The sequence below is a fragment of the Phocoena sinus genome, chromosome 11, assembly GCF_008692025.1.
Source record: "Phocoena sinus isolate mPhoSin1 chromosome 11, mPhoSin1.pri, whole genome shotgun sequence".
Classification (NCBI taxonomy): Eukaryota; Metazoa; Chordata; class Mammalia; order Artiodactyla; family Phocoenidae; genus Phocoena; species Phocoena sinus.
Window position 1 is genome coordinate 67,275,926 of NC_045773.1, and position 21,626 is coordinate 67,297,551.

The window sequence follows — 21,626 nt, forward strand, 5'->3', positions numbered from 1 at the left end:
ATGCACACACACACACAAGTACACACAGATATTTTTATATAAAAAATGCCAGAGTAATAAGCATGCTCTTTTCTAGTCTGCCTTTCTCTCTCAACAATACATTATAGACATCTCTAAATGGCAGCAGCGACGCTCACTGCGTGGACATTTGGCACTCGCAGCCTCTCTGACTCACGCTCTACTCTACTTCTCACCACCTCACAGTTGAGAGTGAATTGGTGGGTGTCCTGGGAGGTGGGGACACTGAGAGTGGGGCTCTACTTAGTACAGCATGTGTAGGTGGAATGGGGCCTTGCAGAGTGCTGAGTCCACTCGGCCGAGCTCTGGCTGGCCTCATGAGGCCTCAGATAAATGGGAAACTCAAAGTATTTTTAAAGACCAGAACTACTAGAGAGACAGGGTGATGGATGGAGTGGTAGGATTTGCATTTGGGGGGGGCCTGCCAAGTTGACCTCAGAGCGCACAGACCTGCTGGGTGCTAATAGGGCTCCATGCCCAGGAAAGGTGAATTTGGGTGCAGGCAGTTCAAGAAGCAGTATGGAGGGATACCTCCATGCGGGGTTGGGGTGAATTCAAGAAGAGTTTTGACTTTTTTCTTGGATTTATTTATACCCAACCTCTTTCTAAAAAGGTATTATAGTAGCTTTCCACAAAGGACATATGCAAAAAGGTCAGGCAGCTAGAAATAGAAAATCAGGCCCGGGAACAATTTCCATCTGAAGTGAAGGGCCACACAGCAAAGGGCCCTGCTTCTCCCAGTTCCTGGGGATGAACCGGTGAGAAAAGCAGAATGATCCCAAAGGGGAGGAAGAGGAGAGGATCTGGCTGACATAAACAAACACTGCACCAAAAGTCAAAAATCTTGGGCTTCCCTGGTGGCGCAGTGGTTGAGAGCCCGCCTGCCGACGCAGGGGATACGGGTTCATGCCCCGGTCCGGGAAGATCCCACACGCCGCAGAGCGGCTAGGCCTGTGAGCCATGGCCGCTGATCCTGCGCGTCCGGAGCCTGTGCTCCGCAGCGGGAGAGGCCACAGCAGTGAGAGGCCCGCGTACCGCAAAAAAAAAAAAAAGTCAAAAATCTAGATTCGTCTCCAGGTTCTTCCCCTTCCTAATTGTATGAGCTTGGGTAAACATAGCATCTTTCTGAGCCTCAGTTTCCTCATCTGTAGACACGAAAATAAAAATATCTGAGTCACCACAAGTGCATAACACAAGACTCCGTTCCTGGAAGCTGCCTGACCCACCTGTACAATTTGCATTGAGACCCACCCTTGGATGGGATCAACTTCATGGTGCACACGCTGCATAACTGTGCCCCTGGGAATAGATCATCACTAGAGGAGGAAAGAGAGGGAAGAACCAAGGAAGTACGTTTATGGTGCCTGCCAGCCCCTTGCCCTTCTGAAGTGGGTCCACGCACAGTCTCTCTGAAGCAGTGGCCCACAAGCAGCCATGTTTTATATTCATGACCCCCTCCTCCAACCCAGTGGATTGGATCAGGGGTGGCACTTAACCCAAGGGCAACTTATCAACAGGTTTCCCAGGGATGTACGTATGACCGGGCACAAAATGGTGAGCCAGTCGAGTGGGCTCTTTCTCTCGAGAACTTGAGTCTGTGAATGCTGGGAGCTGTCACTGGAAGATTGTGAGGGAGACTTAGAGCTGGAGATGTCTGGAAAGCAGAAGTCATGAAAGCGCAGACACTATGAGTCAGGAGAGAACTGCGTGGGTAAAAAGAAGCAGATGCTGGAAAGTGGCTGAGTCACGCCAGGGTGGTTATCGATTGCTGTTGTAACAAACCATCTCTAACCTCAGGGACTTAAAACAACGCTTATTTTATTTTACCCCATGACTTCATGGGTCAGGAATTTGGGCAAGCTGGGCTGGGCAGTACTTCTGTTCCCTGTGGCATCAACAGAGGTGTTCAGCTTGTGGATGGGCTGGTCTGGAGGGTGCAAGGCAGCTTCAGGCCCATGTCCGGTGCTTTGCAGGAGACGGCTGGAGGTCTGGACTCAGCTGGGATGGTCTACTAGAGCCCTTCACGCAGCCTCTCCAGCATGTCAGTCTTGGGGGAGTTGGATGTCCTACATGCTGGTTCAGGGCTCCCAGAAAGAACATTCCAAGAGGCCTGAGCTGAAGCTGCAAGGCATCTTCAACTCAGAATGTCACATTCTATGGGCCAAACAAGTCACCAAGACCAATACAGATTCAAGGGGAAGGGAATTAGAGTTCTGTTCCCTATAGGTAGGATAACAAAAGATTTGTGGCCATCTTTACTCTGCCAGGTGAGGAGCCATAAACTCCTAAAACTACCTTGAAGGCAGAATACCCAGCTGGTTTAAGAAATTCATCCCTGTTATGGCTCTTGTGTTTGGCTTTCTGAGAAAGTCTGTCCCCCTCACTACATGGAGCCTCACAGTAATGCCCCTGTACTTGAGTGAGGTCGAGTGAGTCTCCCTTCCTGGTACCCAATGAGCCAACCCAAAGCAGTGGTGGGCTCCAAGCTCCAGAAGAGAAATCCCAGGTGTGGCAGCAACAAGTTACCCAAGGTGTGAGCTGACAAAGGTGGGGCATGGAGCCTGCAGTCTTGTCACCTTTCTGACCCTCAGTTTGCCCATCTGAAACAAGGAAATGAAACTCTCTGCTCTACCTACCTGTTACTACCGAGTAACACGATAAAGTCTCTTCCTGTTCTTTGCCTGATCTCCCGGTAGTTCATATCATGACACATCTGCCCTTGATTTGGGGTCATGTCACAAACCTTCACAAGGAAGTGAACGTTCCCCATCACTGCCTGTCCCCATGATCTTGGCAAGCCTGTTTCTCCCAAGGAAAGCATAGGAGTAGATGATTGAAATAAGTGACTTTAAGGACATCCCAGCTCTGAAATTTTAGCATTCTGAGAGGTCTGGGAAAAGGGAAGGGTTGGCACAAAATGATTTGGGGGCAAGTGGGCAGCTAACTGGTGGTGAATAAGGGAGGCCAAGTAGAGTGCAGAGTGGGGCTTATGGGGCCAGCACAGAAACAGAGATTGGGGGTTGGGGGTGGGCAGTACAAGTGTATAGGAGGGATGGTGGGGCTGGGTGTTGAGAAGGGAAAGGGCAGAGTTCTTACAGGTAGTGGATCAATTTTATTCCTCCTTCTTTGTCTTCCTTCCTCTTCCTTGAGACTTCTAAGTTTTTTTCACCCCTCTTGGCCTGTGCATACTCTGTTTCCTCTGCTTGGAAGATTCCCTCTGCCCCCAAAGGCTAACTCCAATCATTCTTTAGGTATCTTCTAAATGTCTCTTCTTCAGAGAAGTCTTCCCTGGAGGCCCAACACAGATAAGACCCTCCTCTTACCTTTTTCCAGAGCACCAATTTCCCTCACAGCATTAATTGTGCTCATAAGGATACATTTCCCAGTGCAATTATGAGCTTAGTGTCCACTAAACAGGAGCTTCCACGAAGGCAGCATTTAGGAGTTAGTTGGGCTGGGCACCAGGCTGCAGGTCCCCACTGTCCACGCCACAGAGCAGGAGCCATGATGTTGGGGCCGAAGGGAAGAAGGGCTCCCTCCAGGGGCCTGAGGGGAATCCCCAGGCTCTCACCCATACCCCCTCCAGGCCCAGCCCACCTGCCGCCAACACACAACGCCTGACCCGGAGCGCTAGAACACCGCAGCTTTATTGATTGAAACAACCGCGTCCGCAACTAGAGGTTACATCTGGGGGGTGTGGGGGGGAAAGGGGAACAAAGAAGGGGCAGAGGCTGGGGCGGAGACAGAGAGCAAGGCAAAGGGGTGAGGATGGGGTCATGTGACTAAAACAACCCCAGTCCCTTTCACCCGTTAATGAGGGTCTCCGGTTGTGCTTTTTACCTTGGTGGTAGGGTGGGCCTGGGCACGGAGGGGTTGGCTTTCTTCCAAGTCTGGAGGCCGCAGGGCTGGAGCAGTACCCTCCTTCCCCTGCCCTTTCTCCTGGGTTGGAGGTAAAGGCCTTGGTGAGCTGGCTACCCTGGGGCAGGAAGGATGCTTGGAGGCCATGGGTGCAGAGGGGCCAGCAGAGTTGTGCTGAGATGGTGATTATGTGAGCATCTGTGGGGGGATGCCAGGAGGGAGGGCATTCCTAGGGGTGCCCCTGGGAAATGAATGCAGGTGACATGAGGGGAGGGGCTGGTGGTGGGCAAGGGCCATCTCTCTGGACCTCAGCTTTCTCACCTGTACAGTGGGGACACTGGATTAAATGGTCTCTAAGGTCCCTTCCAGCTCTAAGGGTCAAGGGATCCCCAGGAAAGAGTGGTCCTTCTGCCCTAACACACACCCTCACACACACACACACTCTTACTCGGGCATACACCCTCTATCTCACACACACACACACCCTCTCATCCACGCACACACACAGAAGCACTGACTCAACAGAGAGGGGGTGCTATCCTGCCTTTGGAATTGAGGAGAGCTCCCCTGAACCCAGAAACTCAACCAGTGGCCCTACAGGGACCCTCCATTGCAGGTTCACCCACCCCATTCCTGAGGACAGACCCTGAAAATACCCCCGTCCCCCTTGAGCTGTCCAGAGAGAGGAAAACACGAGGATTAGCCCTGCTCCCCCAGGTTCCCCTGGTCCTTAGGGGGAAGTCAACAGGATAAGGACACCAGGACACATTGACCTTCATTCCCAGCCCAGGCTCATGTGAAGACAGAGGGGAGGGGAAAGAGAGTCCCTTTCATCTGGGAGCCTGGGGGAGGGCAGCAGCCATAGCCAGTGTGGGCAAAGGGTGTCAGCCTCCATGTGGCACCCAGGCTTGACCTGGGGCAGGAGGGGCCGTGGCCTGGGATGCGGGGCCAGAATTGGGGGCAGGGAGACAGTACCTCTCCCAGTGCAGGGCCCAGTAACATCTGTACCAGCACCCAGAGACAGGGATGTTTGACCAAGCTCCTCCTTGCTGCCTGGCATGAGCAGTGGCCAGAGGTGTGACAACCCCAGGACTGTAGTACCTGGCTTCCAAGGCTGGCTCCACCTTAACTGTCTGTGTGACCTGGGGCAAGTCCCTCCTCCTCTCTGGGCTTAACTCTCATTCCTACCATGAGAAGTTAGGATCTCTATGCCCCATCCCAGCACCGACAGCCTGAGCCAGGGGCTTTCACTGAGCATAGGGAGAGGGCAAAGTGAATGAGAAAGAAGAGTCAGAGCTATCCCAGAGAGGGCAGAGGCGGAAGGAGCGTCCCAGGAGCAGGGGGCTTGGTCTGCAGGCTTAGCTCGGCACCCCGGGTGGCCGTCTATGGTTCCAGGGGCAGGACAGCCAAGCTGAGGCTCCCTGTCTCTTACCTATACAGCACCTGGCCCCAGGAGTCCCTTTGTCCCCCAGACACCAAGCTGGAAGGGACAGGGGTAGAGGACCCTAACACCCTGAGGGCTGACCCTGGACTCCCTGTTTTAAGGCCACAAAATGCCTCAGCCACCCTGACCCAGAGGGTGAGACTGCCACTGGGGAGATGCACTGGATCCAGCCAGACTGGTCTCCCCTGGGCTGGGGGTCCTCATGGGCCACCAACCAACACATGGACACTGATACCCACTGGCACACAAAGACACGCATGGCACAGGTGACGCTGACACAGAGGTGCTGACTCACAGGCACACAAACACTGACTCACAAGTCACCCAGGGACACACAAAGACACTCATTCCTTGCAGGACCCCCCACCACACACACACACACACAGGCTAGCACCCCCCTAGGTGCTCGCATCACACACTGTTAATGTCAGCACACACTGACACCCACATCCGCTGCAGACCTGCTGGCACGTGCAGACACACGCAAGGACCAAGGATCTCAGCGGTTCCCTCGGGCACTTTGTTAGCCCAGGTCAAGCCACCCTGGAGTCAGGGCTGCCCCGGTCCCGCCCCGACCTCCCTCTGGAAGTGCTCCCTGGTGCTCCCCCACTCCGCACTCTCTGTCCACATGACCATGTCCCCTCTCTCCAAACAGACCAGAACTCAGAGGCCATGTGTATGTGCTTCAGCTCAGCTGACATATGCTGACTCCCTTTTCTGTATCCAGCTCTACAGATGTGGAGGTGAACAAGGGAGAGAGGGTCTCCATTATGGAGCAGCCAGAGCAGGGGACAGATGTATTCAAAGGTCATCTGAGGGCAGTAGGCATGGGGCACCATGGAGCCCCAAGGAGGAAGCGCTCTGATCTCCAGCACCCATGCCAGCCAGGGCACGGGGGAAGCACCTGGCAGGTGATAGGCCAGTGGTTCCTACTCTAGGGTTCTCCTGAGGAGCTTTCAAACATTTCTGATGCCAGGTTGCACTCCAGTCCAATTAAACTGGAATCTCTGGAGCGGGCCCCAAGCATTGGTGCTTTCTAAAAGAATCTCTGGTGGTTCTATTCTGCTGGGAACCACTGATTTCTATAATCCATTCCGCTAGGCAAAGCCCGTTGAGAGATTTCCATAACAGACCCACTTGTGCTGGGCATGAGGGTGGGATGGGGTCAGGGGAGGGTTGGAAGGCTCAGAGGAGGAGCTCACAGTCTAGTTGGGACAACAGACCCTGCACAGATGGGACAATTAAGGAACAATACCCGCAGAAAAATGGCAGCACGTTCTGGGAACCTGGAGCCACTCATTTCGGACAGAGGCCTTGGCTTGGCCGGGAAGGCAGCCACGCTGGTCGGGTATCAGGAGTCCCCACTCCAGCCCTGGCCTGGCCACCCACCAGCTGTTGGTGATGATGATAACACCAGCCTGGCAGAGCTGAGATGGGCAGCGTTTACTCTGGTTTCCCTTCTCTGCAGCTGTCCCCACCAAATGCTCCAGGAGGAGCCCTGTGACACCTCCACCAAAGATGCCTTCATTTCCATAGGGTCATCTGTAAGCTCTTTGTCACCCGTAGGGGATAAAAGGTAGAAATTCAGGTGGTAGCAGGCAGCTTGAGACTACAGAATAGGGCTGAAGTGGCATATTTGGCCAGCACTCCACAAACATTCATGTCACAAATGAAGATGGACATACTGACATACGCAGGCACTCACAAGAGACGGGGGTTAGACCCAGCCTCACATATGGATAACTGCACACGCAGATACATATTTGCACACGCTCCGGCTAGAGATATACCCACAGTGGTACACAGACAACAGATGGGCCCACACATGCTCACACGTGCACACCCACACAGCCCCATGCACACGCACGTGATGACTCACCCTGGAAGGGGTTGGGCCTCCTCTCTCCCATGGACTGCTAGGAGGGGGGCTCAGGGATGACAGTGAGGAGGAGGTCTAGGTCCCATCATGTCCGTCTCAGTCTCCCAACCCAGGACCAAGGGCATGGAGCCCTTTCCCAGTTTTGGGGCACAAGGCTCAGCTCCCAGGGAACATGGTGACCAGCAACTGCCCCACACACCACCCCCAGCCCTACAAACCCCTCCTCCTTCACTGACCCTGGGCGGGGAAGGGAACAGCCTATTAGACAGTGCTTTACGGTGGAGGAGGACAGGGCAGCCCCCTACACACACCCCATCCAGAGCACCCCTTTGTGGCAAGTATATAAGAAATGGAGGTTCCACTCTACTCCTAAGATCAATGTCCAATATGGGGGCATGAAATCATAAAAGCAGGACTTCTCCTCTGCCCCTCTTGGAGCCAAGCCTCACCCCAGAAAATGGCTTGGCCACCACCCCTCCCCCCTGGCTCAGCTGGGGTCTGAGGTTAGGCCAGCCGAGCAGGGCAGGGACTGTGCTCTCAGGAATACAGCTGCTTGTGGGGTGGGGTGCAGTGGGATGGGGACGGTGGGGAAGGGGTCAGTCTCCAGACTGTCCGGGCCCAAGACCCTGCGCTAGGTCCCTTCGAGGGGGGCACAGTGAGGGGCAGGATATGACATCCCAGGAATGAATGGGTCAGGGGATACGGGTGGCCTGGGCTCTCCGGCTTCTGGCCTTCGCTCTGGGAACAGAGTTGTGTGCAGCTGGTGCCTCATGTCCTTTGTCGTTCGCAGAGTCAGTCCCGCTTGGCCCCCGATGACCCCGGCCTCCTCCATTCCAGGGGGCCCCAGAGTCCAGCCAAGGGCAGGGCTCCTGTGTCTGCTCCCCTTCTGGCTCCTTCTGGTAAAGCCACGGGGCTGAGCTAAGCCTTGAGTCAGGGACAGGGGAAGGTCAGAAACACACCGCAGGTGCAGCCAGGACAAGGCCTATGTGGCGCCGAGGTCCCTGGAGTGGTGGATGCCATTCAGGCGAGTCCCCTGTCTCTGCAGCAAAGAAGATGCTGGCAGGTCAGATAGAAACTTGTGCTTTAATTTATCTCTGTGTGTGTGAGCGTGGGTGTGTGTGTGCGTGTGTCGAACAAACGTCTCCGGGGCCTCAGTGCTGGGCCGCTGTCCTTGTTCTCTGCTCATCCTCACAGCCAACGCAGGCCCCCTCACTGGCGGGCGGCTCTGCCCCTGGGCACCCCGGCTGGCATGGGGTCAGTCTTTGGTACGATGCGGACACTTTGGTGTGCCGGGGGCGGGGTGGGGGGGGCCACGAAGCGCTCATCATCTCTGCAACGCCAAGAGGAAGATGGCCATGGGCCCCCAGAGCTGTGGGCGGGACTGCCAGGGGGCTCCACTGCCCGGCATCACCACCACTGTGACGGGAAAGAGAAGGGAGACAGGCCAGGGCTCCGGTCAGCTCAGCAGGGCCAGGGAGGAACAGCCAGCAGGCCACGGGAGGGCTGTTCCTCTGCCCCCTCTCTGTGCTCACAGACACACTCGTAAGACATGAGGTGGTGTGCTCTGCCTGCTGGGTCCAAATCCTGGCTCTGTGGCTCACTACATAAGACACAGAGCAATTCACTCAACCTCAGTGGCCTCAGTTTCCTTGTTTGTAAAATAAGTCTAATAGGAAGAGCCACCCAGAGGACTGTGAGAAATAAATGAGATCACGCATATACAGGTGTTTGTACCTTGCCTGGTACATCGTAATCACCTGGTAAACGCCAGCTGTTATTATTGCAAACACCTGGCCCCCAGTGGCGGAGGGGGAGGGGTACACATTCACACCTGGACACACACACACACACACACACGGATGCACCCAGACACAGACGCTGCTACTGTAAACTTAGTAAGCTCGTAGGAGGGTCTGGTGGTCTCATTGTCCTCCATACGGCCCACAGCCTGAGCCAGGGTGGGGCCCAAGGTGGGTACCAAACACATCAGCAGCTGTTCCCACAGTCACCAGCACATGCATCCCATCACCCAGCCACTCTGAACCCCAATTCAGACAGCAACGCCTCCCCTGACACAGGCACCCACCCACACAGTCCCCCAGAGATTCAGCACCCCCGCCCTCTTTCCATCCTGCACCTTTATTGGGATCCATCTGCTTCCTGGGACACTCTCCCTTCTTCAGTGTGATGTCATCTATGGCGATATCCCCCAGGTAGCCCGAGCCTCGAACCCCCTCAAAAATAATCTGGGGTGGGGTCAGAGAGCAGGCATGAGGGAGGTTCTGCACCACAGACTCCCAGCCCTTAGCCTCCGTCTCCCTGGAAGGCCCCCCGTCCCTGCAAGCTTTTCTCCTCAGCTCCCAGGAGCAAGCCCTGGGCCCTCCTGAGGGCTCCCCGGCTGGAGCGATGGCCCAGGGCCGGGAGAGCTGTGAGGAACCCTGGGCCCAGCAGACTCACCTGGAAGGGCCCACTGGGGTTGATGGGCACATGCGCCTGCTGCCACGCGTTGCCCTTATTGCCACTGAGGGACCAGGCGTGCGTGTCCAGAGCCCCTTTGTTCCGGGACCGCACCAGGAGGTTGAGGGAGCCTGTGGTGGGTGTGAGGAGAGGGGGCAGTGAGGGGGCACCCTCACCTTTCCCCATTCACCAGGCTCAACTCCCTACCACTGCCCGCAGCACAGTCCCCGCTGGGCAGGACATTCTCCCCATCGCAGACTGGCTCGGTGTCCTGTTATCCCAGAGGGGACCTCAGCAAGGGAAAGAAAGGGGACAGCAATAGGGCAGCAGGGCTTCCACTTATCAGGACGATTGGCAAATCTTCTTTCATTTCTTCCTTTCCTTCCTAATCAGCTAATTCCCCCTACACACTCACTCACTCACACACACAAACACACCCACACACAGCACCCTTCCCCCCTCTAGATAGGGGAGTTGTCCCAGGACACTGGGGCCCATATCTGAACACAGAGCAGGATTCCCGAAGCACGTAATGCACACGCTTGGTGGTACATGATACATGCAATGATTTCTGGAGGTACAGGAACAGACTTTAAAAATGTAACACTTGGAGGGTGGCAGGTGGGTGAAATGGGTGAAGGGACTAAAAAGGTACGAACTTCAAGTTATAAAATAAATAAGTTCTGGGGATGTAATGTACAGCATGGTGACTATAGTTAAGAATACTGTATTGCATATTTGAAAGTTGCTAAGAGAGTAGACCTTAAAAGTTCTCATCATAAGAAAAAAAAATTCTGGTGACGGTTGGTTGTTAACTAGACTTATTGTGGTGATTGTTTTGCAATATGCACAAATGTCAAATCATTATGTTGTACATATGAAACTAATATAATGTCCATTATACCTCAATGAAAAATTTCATATTGTATATATGTTTTAAGAGGTGAATAAAGCTAGCCTTTCAAACCCACAACTTCTCTAATATTGATGCTTAGGACAAAGCTAAGAAAAAAGGAGTTGATTCAAAGAAAGATATTAGTATATGTGCTACATAGCTGTGGTAAAATGTGAAATTTTGGAGTTATTAGCCTAGGGATGCTGAGCCCCTTCGCCCACAGACCCAGGGGCCTGGCACTGTGAAGATGCTGAGGGGCAATGGAAGAGAAGGAAGGGATCAGGCCTTGATGAAGAGCACCCAGGCAATGTCATGCCCCCTCGCCGGCTCTTCTAGCCTATATCAAGCCTCCTATGACATAAAGACTTGGCTCAGAGAGAAGGGGAATCAATCTTAGATGGCACCTGGTAGCTGGCATTTCCATGGCACTGCCCCAGACAAAGCCACACCATCTGTGACACCAGATAGACAGACCCCCCCAGTGGGGGAGGGCCACCAAATGTTACCTGCCTGAGATTAAAGGAGTTGGCTTGGACCTAGGAGAGCCAGTGAGGCACAAGGACTGGGGACAGCTGGTGCCCAGAGCTGCCAGGTGGGGTAGGAGGGGAGGGGAGAGGAGGGACCTGGACAGCAAGAAACACCCACCCCTCCCCAGCAGCAGACCCAGGCCTGGGGGAGGAGCAAACAAAGGTTCAAGGCATGTGGAGAACCCTCACCAGCAGATGGGGCCCTGAGAGGGCTGAAGCCAGCACCCAGTGGGCCGGGAGATGCCACACTGGCTTAGGCAGGGCCCAAGCCCCAGAGACTTTTGGGCTTCTCACCAGCCCCAAAGGGACCTCCCTCTCTTCCCCTTCCTGAAGATCTTCCCCGGTTCCAATCCCCCAACCTCCAGGGTCCAACCTCAATCTCCAAACCGTTTCTTCCTCCTCCACCACCCTGCCCCAAGGACCCTAATGGGGGAACCCCACCTTTTCACTACTCAAACCAAAATTGAATTTCTGCCCCCTTCCCTGATCATCCCACCAGCTCCAAGATCTCCCCTCTTCCTGACAGTGTTTCACAGGGTCAGCCAGGGCCTTAAGGGTGCCTGCTCACTACATTCTTCCCTATCTTCCTGTCACCTCCAAAGCCACACTGAGCTACATGCTGCAGCCTGGACACAGTCCAGCTTTCCAGACTCTGGGCTTTTGCCTGGGCTGTTCCCACTGCTTGAGATGCCCTCCCCTACTATGTTCCCCTGACCGAATCCTTTTTGTGCTTCAAGTCCTCTCTGAAATGTCACCTCCTCCAAGAAGTTTTCCCAGGCTTCAGCTGGGAGCCCTCTGTGCTTCCTGTGAACTCTGAGACCTTAAACTGCAGTTCCCCATGCCCAGACCACTCCCTGCTCTACAGTGTGGCAGTTACTGGGATTCACATCCTCTCTCCCTATTTGGCTCCTGAGGGAAAGTCCCCATCAAATTCCTATCTGTTCTCGATATTTGAATGCTCAGTGAAGAACTTTCCATCACTGTCATCAGGGCTGACTGAAAAGAGGCTTCTCAGGGTAAGAAGCTATCTCAGGGTTCATCAAGCCCAGCCCTCCCTACCTCCCCATCATTCATCCATTCATTCATCTAATTGAGCAGGCACTATTCTAGACACCAGAGACACATCCATGAATAAGATAAAGAACTCTGCTTCCTGAAGCTTATGCTCTTTTGGCAGTAAGCACTATAAAGAAAATAATGCAGGAAAGGGATACAGAGGTGTTTTACATGGGGCTGTCGGAGACCTCTCCAAGGAAGCCTGAATGAGGGGAGGGGAAGAACATTCTAGGCGGGGGAAAATATCACAAGCAAAGGCTTCTAAGGCCTCAAGTACTTAAAGAAAAGCAAGGAGACCGGCGTGCTTGAACTGAGTAGAGTCAGGGGAGAGCAGCAGAAAACGAGGTCAGAGAAGCAGCCAGGGGCAGATCGGTACGGGAGGCCTGGAGAAGATGGTGATGGAAGGGAGCCGAGCAGGGGAGTAACATGACCTGGGACAGGGGTCACCTCCACAGCACCCCTGCTGGACAGTCCTCCTGTCCAGGCACAGGATAGCCCATTCCTTTGCTGGGAAGATCTGATACTTACAGGATCTTCCTTAGGTAGAATTCAAACCTGCCTCCCAGAGGCTTTCAGTGACTGGTGTTTGTCCCACCTGCTGGGGGACACCAAGCAAGCTCTGGAGCACAGATGGCTCCCTCGGGGCTTTATCTGCTCCCAGGCGCCTGGGCATCCCAGCTCTTAAGGCTTGATCTCCCAGGGCCCTACTGTGTCCAACATGCTCTTCTTGCCCGCTGGGTCTCCCGTGCCCCTCCTGAGCTGAGGATAAAATGACCAACTGTCCCGGTTTGCCTGGGACGTGGGACTTCTAGTGTTAAAAGTGGGAAAGGCTGGGGCAAACCAGGATTGGTTTGAAGTGGTTACTCTAGATGGGCAGGGAGGTCCTGGTCACCCTCACCCCCACCTACCCCACAGGAAGCTTCTCACGAAGTCCAGACCCAGGTCCTGGGTGAATTGGATTGTGTGGATGGCCCGGGGGACCCCAGTGGCTGCAGAAGGTTCCATCCCACCTCATTCCAGTTCATCAGTTCGGCCCGACCCATCACTCTAGCTGTGGACACTTCACAATGAGCCTTTAGGTCCACACTTGCTTAAAGTCACTTCCTCTACCATGTAGCTGAGGAAAACAATGAAGCTTTCTATGGTCTGTTAAGGCCTGATCACCAAGATGCACAGTTTAGAGGGAAAAGCAAGGCACAGGACAGTGTGTGTAAAATGGAGGGAAAGAGAATATATGTGTACTGGCTTCTACATGCTTAAAGCATTTCTGGAAGTTTGCCCCAAAATCTAATACATTGATTGCCTCCAGGAAGGGACTCTAGGTGGCAGGAGGACTGGGATGGGAGAGGGACTCTCCTTATGCACCCTTTTGTACCTTCTGACCTGTGCAAAATACACTACCTTTCCCATAAATATGTAAACAAACAAACAAATAATTAAAATTGTCATTTCCTCAGCAGAGTCTTCCATAACCAGCCCCCAGAGGCAGTTGGCTATTCCTTTTATCAGCTGTCTTGGCCTCTGTCCTTCTGCTGCAGACACACATCACAGTGGTCACCAAATCCTATCTGGTGCAATTAATTATTTAACGTCTGTCTCTCCCACTTGACTGTAGGTGCCAAGAGGGTGAGGGATTTGTCCATCCTGTTCGCTGCAGCACTAGATGCCTGGCACAGAGCAAGAGCTCTGGAAATGATGGCTGAACTGATGAGTTCATTGACTAATGTGGCACTCCTACCAGTGCCATCTCTTCCCAAAGGGCACTCCTTAGGTTCATGGTCATGCTTACGAAGTAGTACTTCCCCTCACTGCTCACAGAGCAGCTCCCTTCCAACCCTGCGTTTAGGGCTTGGGAGAGTCAGACAGACTTGGGTTGCTGTGTGATCTCAGGCAAATGCTTAACCTCTCTGGTCTATATGGTAACACCTCCCACACGTGGTGGTTGTGAGGGTTAATAAGACCACAGATGCATCCCTAACCCAGGATGTCACCTGGCACCTGGCAGGCACTCAATACATGCAACCTTTTAGCTGATTTCTCCATCCCCTCCAAGACTCATCCTGGTGGATCCATTTTCTTTGCACCCTCAGAAAGCCTTGATCATCTCAAAACCTCAGACAAGCTGGCTCTGGACTTCCCCCTTGCCCAGATTCTGCTCATATTCCCTATAAGGATCTGTGATTCAGCCAACTTGGGACGCCCAGGCCTTACCCGGGCCAGTCCCCAGCTTCCTGTGGACACCCCTCCCTGCCCCAGCACACACTCGTGCAGCTTACCTGGTCCCTCGACTCACCGATATGCTTCCCGTACATGTGGTAGAAGAAGGAGACGCAGTAGAACTTGGCGCTAGCGTTGTACAGGGGACTCACCAACCTCGCACGGTCCCCCAACTCCCGGGGCCTTGATGTCTCAATGAACATGTAGTAGCCTGCAGGGAAGGGGGAGATGTGCCAACAGCCTCCCCCTCACCCCTCCCAGGCCTCTTTCCATCTGATTCCTTTTTGGCCTTAGTATCAGCTGCCTGAATCCCAGGTGCCTCACCCCACCCCACCCAGACCTCCCTGCCTCACGGCACAACACAGGAGTCTGGGCCAGCAATTGTGAGTGCTTAGCTCTGCTGCAGTTTCTCTTCTTCCCAATCCTCTAGCAGCTCAGAGCTGTTTCTCTCCTCTCAGACCGGGGCTCCCTGAGGCCGGGGCTGTGTCTCCTCTCAGACCGGGCTCCCCAGGGCTAGACCCCTCCCTGAAGCTGTTCTCCATTCCTAGCAGCAGGCCATGTCCTCACCCTCAGGGGTGCCACTTATGTCCGTGGGGGGACCAGTGTTGGGGGAGCGCTTGGGGTTCTGGGTGAGGGCATTCTGCCAGGTCCAGTCAAAGTTGTCTGTCAGGTCCTGGGTGTAGCCGCAGATCTTCTCATCCTCAAAGTGGCAGGTGTTGTCTATATTCAGGGCAGAGTTGGGAGGGAATGAGACAAAGAGAGTCAGCCTCCTCAAGTCCCCTGGTCCAGCTTTGCCTTCCTGGTCACCCATGAGACAGTTCCCAAGCATCCAAGCAGCGGGCCCAGGATCCCAGGGCTTCAGAAACCAGGCAATGGAACCCCTGACCAATCTATTCCCGGAACAGGACCTCTTAATCTTTTTTGTGCCACAAACCCTTCTGGCGTCTAGTGAAGTTAAGAATCTCATCTCAGAATAATTATTTAGGTACATAAAATGAAAAACACAGGGTTACAAAGGAAATCAATTATATTGAAATACAGTTATCAAAATATTTAAAAAATTAATTTGTGATATAGTAGTAAGTGGGCTTCTCTATTATCTAATTAAATCACAGGATCCAGTGTTAGGTCTAACTACTGTAGTTTGAAATACTAATAAATGGAAATGATATTTAGAGATGGCTACAAAAACTTTTAGGTGATGTGAAAACATTGGATTTCCACTGATGACAGAGTCACAGGTAGTGATTATACCACATTCCTACATTCATCATTGAAGATGTTAAATTTCTAGAAGTTAGGGAAAATAAAGAAGTAATTGTATGCCCTTCCAGGGTCCAGTTTCATGGACCCTCCTCATCCTTTGTAGGGGTGGTCCATGGATCTCAGATTAAGGACCTCTGCCCCAGGGAACAGAGAATGTGGATTAGCCTGGTCTTTCCATTTTTCTTTTGGGGACAGTGAATGGTGCTGAGTGAGGACAAAAGGCCCTGAGTTAGAGAGATGTCCTCCTGACTCCACCCTCACTTCAAGCCTTTAAGCCCCAGAATAAATCCTGGATGCAAATATCTCCAAGCCCAGCCTTGCTCCCTTCTGCTTTTTCTGCCAACTTCTGGCCTCCACACTATTTACTCTCTGGGTTATCTCTTGGGGGTCCCTCCCACCCGGGGAGCCTTTGTGTCCCTAAAGGGAAGGGGAAGTGGGTAGGGGTGTCTCACCTGACAGATTGGGAGAGTTGATGGCTGAGAAAGCAAGCAGGAAAACCAAGTCAGAACCAAGGTGTGGGGCTGTGCAGAGGGTGCGTGGGCTTAGGAACAGGGTCCCCAGAGTAGGCCTGGGGGCCAGAGGCTCCTGGCCTGCAGTGACAGGGTAGGACACTGCACATTGGAGAACCCCAAGCTCAGGAACCACGTGGGGAATATGGAGGGGTCCCCTGGGCATGAGATGGGCCCACTTATCCCACCACCACAGCCACCACCACCTACGCTCTGTGTAGTGGATGATGCGGGAGGCCGTATCTCCAGCCCCGAAAGTGGTATAGGGCGTGAGGCGGACCTCGTAGCTGTGGGGCACTCGAAGGTCGGTCAGGATGTACTCCAGCAGCTGCCCCTTCTCCACACGCCGCACCGGGATGGCCTTCACCATGGCGTTTTGCTGATTCAACTGTAGATACAGGGAGTTCCCAGATGCCCGACACCCTCCACCTAAGCACCAGCCCAGGCCCTGGTGTGACTTTCGGGGGCAGTGCAGGGGAGCAGAAAGAGCAAAGGACTAGGAAGCCAGGCCCTCAGTTTCCTCAGCTGTAAGATAGAGCAATCACCCCTTCCATGCCCACCTCCCAGGGCTGTCTTAATAATAAGTGATAGTAACACGTATTGAAAAAATTAATGTGTGCTAGGCACTGTTCTAAATGCTGTGGCAATTATTAACTCATTTAATCCTCAAAATAATGATCCTATCAGTTGGAACAGTATAATTACCCCCATTTTACAGATGAAAGAAACTGAAGCCAAACAGATGTAGCTTGCCCAAGTTAATACAGAACTGAATTTTAGCTTAGGCAGTCTACCTCAGAGTCACACTCTTACCCTCCACCCAACTACCCCTTAGTTCTGGGCAGAACCACATGCAATTAGACTGGACTCGAGACTCATATAGTGCTCTGGCCTTGTGTCCTAGAGACCCTGTAGATGAGACTTAAGCTCATGCCTTAAGCTTCCGATATAAGAGTAGATTCTCTGTTTTTGTGAGCAGGACTGGCTTTACCCGCCTTCCCCCACATGAACCCAGCAGACCCCTGCCTAATTCTCAGGGCTGTGCCCAGAGCATGGGTTCAAAGGGGACAGGTCCCTAGAGCGTCCCAGCTCCTGTGTCCAGAACACTTTTTTCCCTGGCTCTGAAGAGTTATCTCTAGAGGGTCAATGTGTTCTCCAACCCCTTCACCCCTGCTTGATGAGTATTCCCAGGGCCAGCCTGCACCTGAGCCCCTGTCCCCTTGGCCCACATGGCGGACACTGAGTCTGTAGTTTGAGCCAAAGGGTCGACAGCATCAGGCTCCCTCTGGGTCCACTGCAGCACGTAGGGTAATTCTTGGACAGCTTGTGGCTGCGGGTGGGGTTGGGGGTGTCGAAGTAAAAACATCCGGGCTGTAGGCTTTGGCTGAGAGGGCCGGGAGGGGGGCATGGGGCCATGAGGGGCAGGGGGATGAGGAGAGACACAGAGAGAGGGAGGTGCGGGAGAGGGCGACAGAAGTAGGATGCGTGGTACAGGCGGGGGGGGGGGGGGAGACAGAAAGAAGGAATATTGTGAGGAGAGGAGATGGTGGTAGAGAGGAGATTGGGGAGAATGAGGGGTAGGTGGGAAGGTGGGAGATGGAAGGAAAGGGAGATTGGGAATCCAAGAGGTGGTGTTGGTGACAAGGGAGTGGAAAGTCCAAGGAAAGGATGGAAAAGAGAAATGTGGTTAAGACACAGAGAAGGGATATTAGAGAAGACACAGGTGGAAGAGAATTGGATAGAAGACACCAAGAAGGGTCATGGATTTTGAGGTAGAAGGAAGGGAAGAGAGATAGAGAGCGGCCAAAAGGTGGGGAGACAGGGAAAGTGTGGGAGAACAGGGGAGGGGGAAGGAGGTGGGAAATGTCATAGGGGCCTCTGGCTGGCAGGGCTGGGTGGGGTGGGGAGGGGCTGGGTAGGTGGCCAGTGACCTGTGGCCCTAGCCCCCCACTGTGAGTGAGGAGATCCAAACAAGAGCTAAGGGGCACCCAGTCAGTCAGAGGCTGTTGGGAGAGCGGGGGCACAGTAAAATGGGGGACAGGCACACCTGGGGCTCTCCTCTGGGGTGCTGCTTCTGACAGGGTACCGGCTCTCTCCAAGGGAGGAAGAGAAGGGAGTGGGTCCCGCCTTTCCCCTCCACTCTCACCACGACCTTCCCTCCTTTCTGACCCACCCACGCCCATCTGCAGCCCCAAAATGCCCACCTGAATGACATGAAGAGATGGGGCTGAAAGGGATTTCTGGGCACCGAGGGGCCTGAACCTCTAGAGTGACAGCTCAGGAAATGTGTGCTGGCTGGCCCAGCGCCACCCACGACGTTCCAGAGAAGCTGTTGAGGCCTTCTTCCCTCCTCTAACAGCTCAGACCCCTCACATTGGGCCCGCAGTCAGGAAGAGATTTCCTATCTGCAGCCTCTAAGGCCAAGGACGAAGGAGGAGGGGCTTGAGAAGTGACGGCTGAGATGCGGCGGTGCCCAGGGCTTGAGCGGGTCGGTCTAAACCTGACGTGGACAGGGCTGGAGGGAAAGCGATGCCTGCTACTCAAACAGGTGGAAGCAGAGAGCTGGAAGGGGTGGAGCCTATGCCTCACGTAGGCAGGGCGTAAGCCAGGCGTGAATGGGCCTTTAAAGGTAAGGGCCCATACCTGGTGCTCCTGGGGCTAGAGGGGCGAAGTCTAGGCCTGGTGAAGGGAGCTGGTGTGTCAGATGCCAGGAACCGGGCAAAGCTAAAACATGCGAGGCTTAGGCCAAGTCGAGGCGGGCCTCGAAAGGGGAAGGCCTAGACCTAGAGTGGGCAAGTGGAGGGTTCAGGGCTGTGAGAGAACGTCCCGGTTATATCCGGGAGGCCTGCGTGGGATCTGTACCTAGCATGGGCGGGTCCGGGAAAGGCACGGCCCTAAACCAGGCGCAGTGAGGCCGCAAAGGGCGGGGCCCCAGGCGGAGCCTGGGCAGGGCTGGGGTTGGGGCGGAGCCTGGCCCCAGGTGGGCGGGGCTGGCTGGGGCGGGGCAGTCGGGACACTCACCCGAGACCTGGAAGAGGCAGGCAGCAGAGCCCACGTCGTTGGAGATGCTGCACTCGTAGCTGCCGCTGCTGTCGCGGGTGGACGGCGTCGAGGCGCAGCTCAGAGTGGTCGGGGGCCTCGGCGGCGACGGGGACGGCAGGCGGCAGAGGCAGCAGTTGCCCTTTGAAGCGCCACACAGCCGAGGAGATGCGCTGGGGGCTGCCTCGAAGCAGCGAGCAGCGCAGCAGCACTGGCCGGCCCAGTGCCTGGCGCACGTCCTGGGAGCTGGGCTCCACCTCCGGCGGGACTGGGGGCGGGGGCGGCGGTCAGCGGGGCCTCTCCCCACCGAGTGGGGTCTGAGGAGCGGCCCCATGGGGAGGCGACGTACTCGCCCCTACTCCCGCCACCCCTCCCCCCACCCCGCAGCATCCTGGAAGGGTCTCAGGGCGGATACATACTCACAACATACAAAATAGCCACCCTCATACCTCCCCGACCTGCAGATACCTACTCCTTCCCGGCCAAAACCTCCAGCCGAGCTTCCCAGACTGGGCCTCTATTCATGCCTCAAATGGTCCCCTCACCCTCCGTGTAATGAAAAGCAGCATAACGTCGGGATTTACAGCATGATCTCCGGAGCTAGATAGCTTAGGTTCAAACCCCAGCTCTGCCTCTAACTAGCTGTGAGATCTTAGGCAAGTTACTTAACATCTGTGTGACTCGGTTTCCCTCTTTGTAAAAATGGGTGAATAACAGAATCTATACATAGGACTGTGGAAGGCTAGATGAGTTTGGGCATTAAAACACTCAGTGCTTGGCACGTGGTAAGTTAACTCTCGTCATTTTACTATCAGAGGCAGTGTGTTCCCTTGAAGGTTCCTTCCTCCTTCAAACTCCCAGTTTCACTTGGCAAAATCAGTTATTTCTTTGCTTACTGGGTCCCTGGGAATGAAGATGGAGTAGAAGTGCGGCAAGAGTCATGGACCTCCATGTCTTAGAGCACCGGGGGTCAAGGAGGGTTTAGGGGTATCAGCAGAGGGGTTTGGTTGGACTAGGGTGGGTGAAGGGGTGAAGAGGGGGCAGGCCTGACTGTAAACCGGGAGAGACAGCTCTGGACGGTAGTCTGGGTGGGGCGGTGGGACTCACACTGCACGTTCAGGTGCACCTGGGCCTCGCGGGGGCGCACGTTGAAGCCATTATAGCGAGCCGTCTGGCAGCGGTAGGTCCCACTCATGTCGCGGCTCACACGCTCCAGCCGCAGCTTCCCGTCCGAGGTCTCGAGGGACAGCCCCGAGGGCAGCAACGCAGCGTCCTTGTCCACACGGGACCAAAGCACAGGCGGCCGCGGCTTGCCCCGCACCTCGCACTGCAGCTCGGCGGGCGAGCCCTCGCGCACAGTCACCACGGCCCTTGCCCTTGGGCACGCTGATGGTGGGAGGCACTGCGGGGCAGGAAAGAGGTAGGAGCGGGGTTAGAGCTTCCCCTCACCGCCCCCCCCCCATCCCCCGGCCTCTGCTCTGGGGCTCCTGCTTCCCTCCCACTAAGTGCGAGCCTCCTTTCCCATCCCTGATGTTCCACAGATCCTGCAGTATCTTCAAAGCAGAACTCCCCTCCCCAAATCCTCTCCACCTCCTGGGTCTCTACCTCAAGGTCTCCCAACTCAGAAAGAGTGTTGAAGTCGTCCAGGCCAATTCTTTCTATCCCCTTATCCCCAACATTACTAAGTTTGGGGGATTCCACCTTTTATTTATTTATTTGGGGGGGTTCCACTTTTTAAATAGTTTCTGCTAAATATCTTCCCCCTCAATCCTTCCTTCCTGCCTACTGGCCCTGCTCTAGTGAAAGCCTCCATCTTCTCTTTCTGGAGTGTTATCACAGGCTGGTAGTCTGTCCCCCAACATCCTTACCCTTTCTTCAAAAGTGAAAGAATATCTGGGCTTTAGCAGGACACACAGCCAGAATAAAGACTGTATTTCCCAGCCTGCCTTATGGCTAGCTCTGGTCACGTGACCTAAATCCTGGCCAAGATGGTGTGAGTCTTTAAATGGAGAGGCAGTGCCTCTCTTCCTCCCTGCAGGCTGGAATGCAGACTGATGGCTGCAGCTGGCACTGCCATCGTGGACGAGGGGGCACATGCTAAAGATAACAGAAAAGCAGACAAGATGGAGCCTGGGCTCTGAGGATTTGGTGGAGCAGAGCCACTATTCCAGCCTGGACTGCTCACTTTTACTTAAAGAAGAAATACACATCTAGCTCATTTAAAGGCACCATTATTTAGGTTTTTTTCTGTTATTCACAGCCAAACCTAATCCAACCCAACACATTGCCCAAATTAAGGGTCTTTTAAAAGACTTCCATGGGTCCCATCCCATATCACATCAAACAAATTAAATGTCTACATTAAATATAAATCGTAATAACTCTACAAGGCAAGGTGAAGTCCAGTTATCTAGTTAGCATAATTTATACTCTGTAAACATTTATACATTTATTGGCTTTA

At 54.2% G+C, this 21,626-nt stretch overlaps 1 protein-coding gene across 1 annotated transcript in view; it reads right to left on the bottom strand.

Moving 5' to 3' along the window:
* Window positions 1-3,647: 3,647 nt before the first annotated feature.
* MDGA1 (MAM domain containing glycosylphosphatidylinositol anchor 1) overlaps window positions 3,648-21,626 on the bottom strand; it is a 59,162-nt gene continuing 41,183 nt past the window's right edge. The window contains 15 exon segments of the mRNA XM_032649733.1: window positions 3,648-8,615; window positions 9,337-9,445; window positions 9,657-9,787; window positions 14,428-14,562; window positions 14,919-15,071; window positions 16,070-16,093; window positions 16,337-16,514; window positions 17,356-17,379; window positions 17,382-17,434; window positions 17,437-17,488; window positions 17,491-17,510; window positions 19,148-19,226; window positions 19,228-19,433; window positions 20,273-20,537; window positions 20,539-20,567. Of these exon segments, the coding sequence (XP_032505624.1) occupies window positions 8,524-8,615; window positions 9,337-9,445; window positions 9,657-9,787; window positions 14,428-14,562; window positions 14,919-15,071; window positions 16,070-16,093; window positions 16,337-16,514; window positions 17,356-17,379; window positions 17,382-17,434; window positions 17,437-17,488; window positions 17,491-17,510; window positions 19,148-19,226; window positions 19,228-19,433; window positions 20,273-20,537; window positions 20,539-20,567 (1,550 nt within the window). The 3' untranslated portion in view covers window positions 3,648-8,523.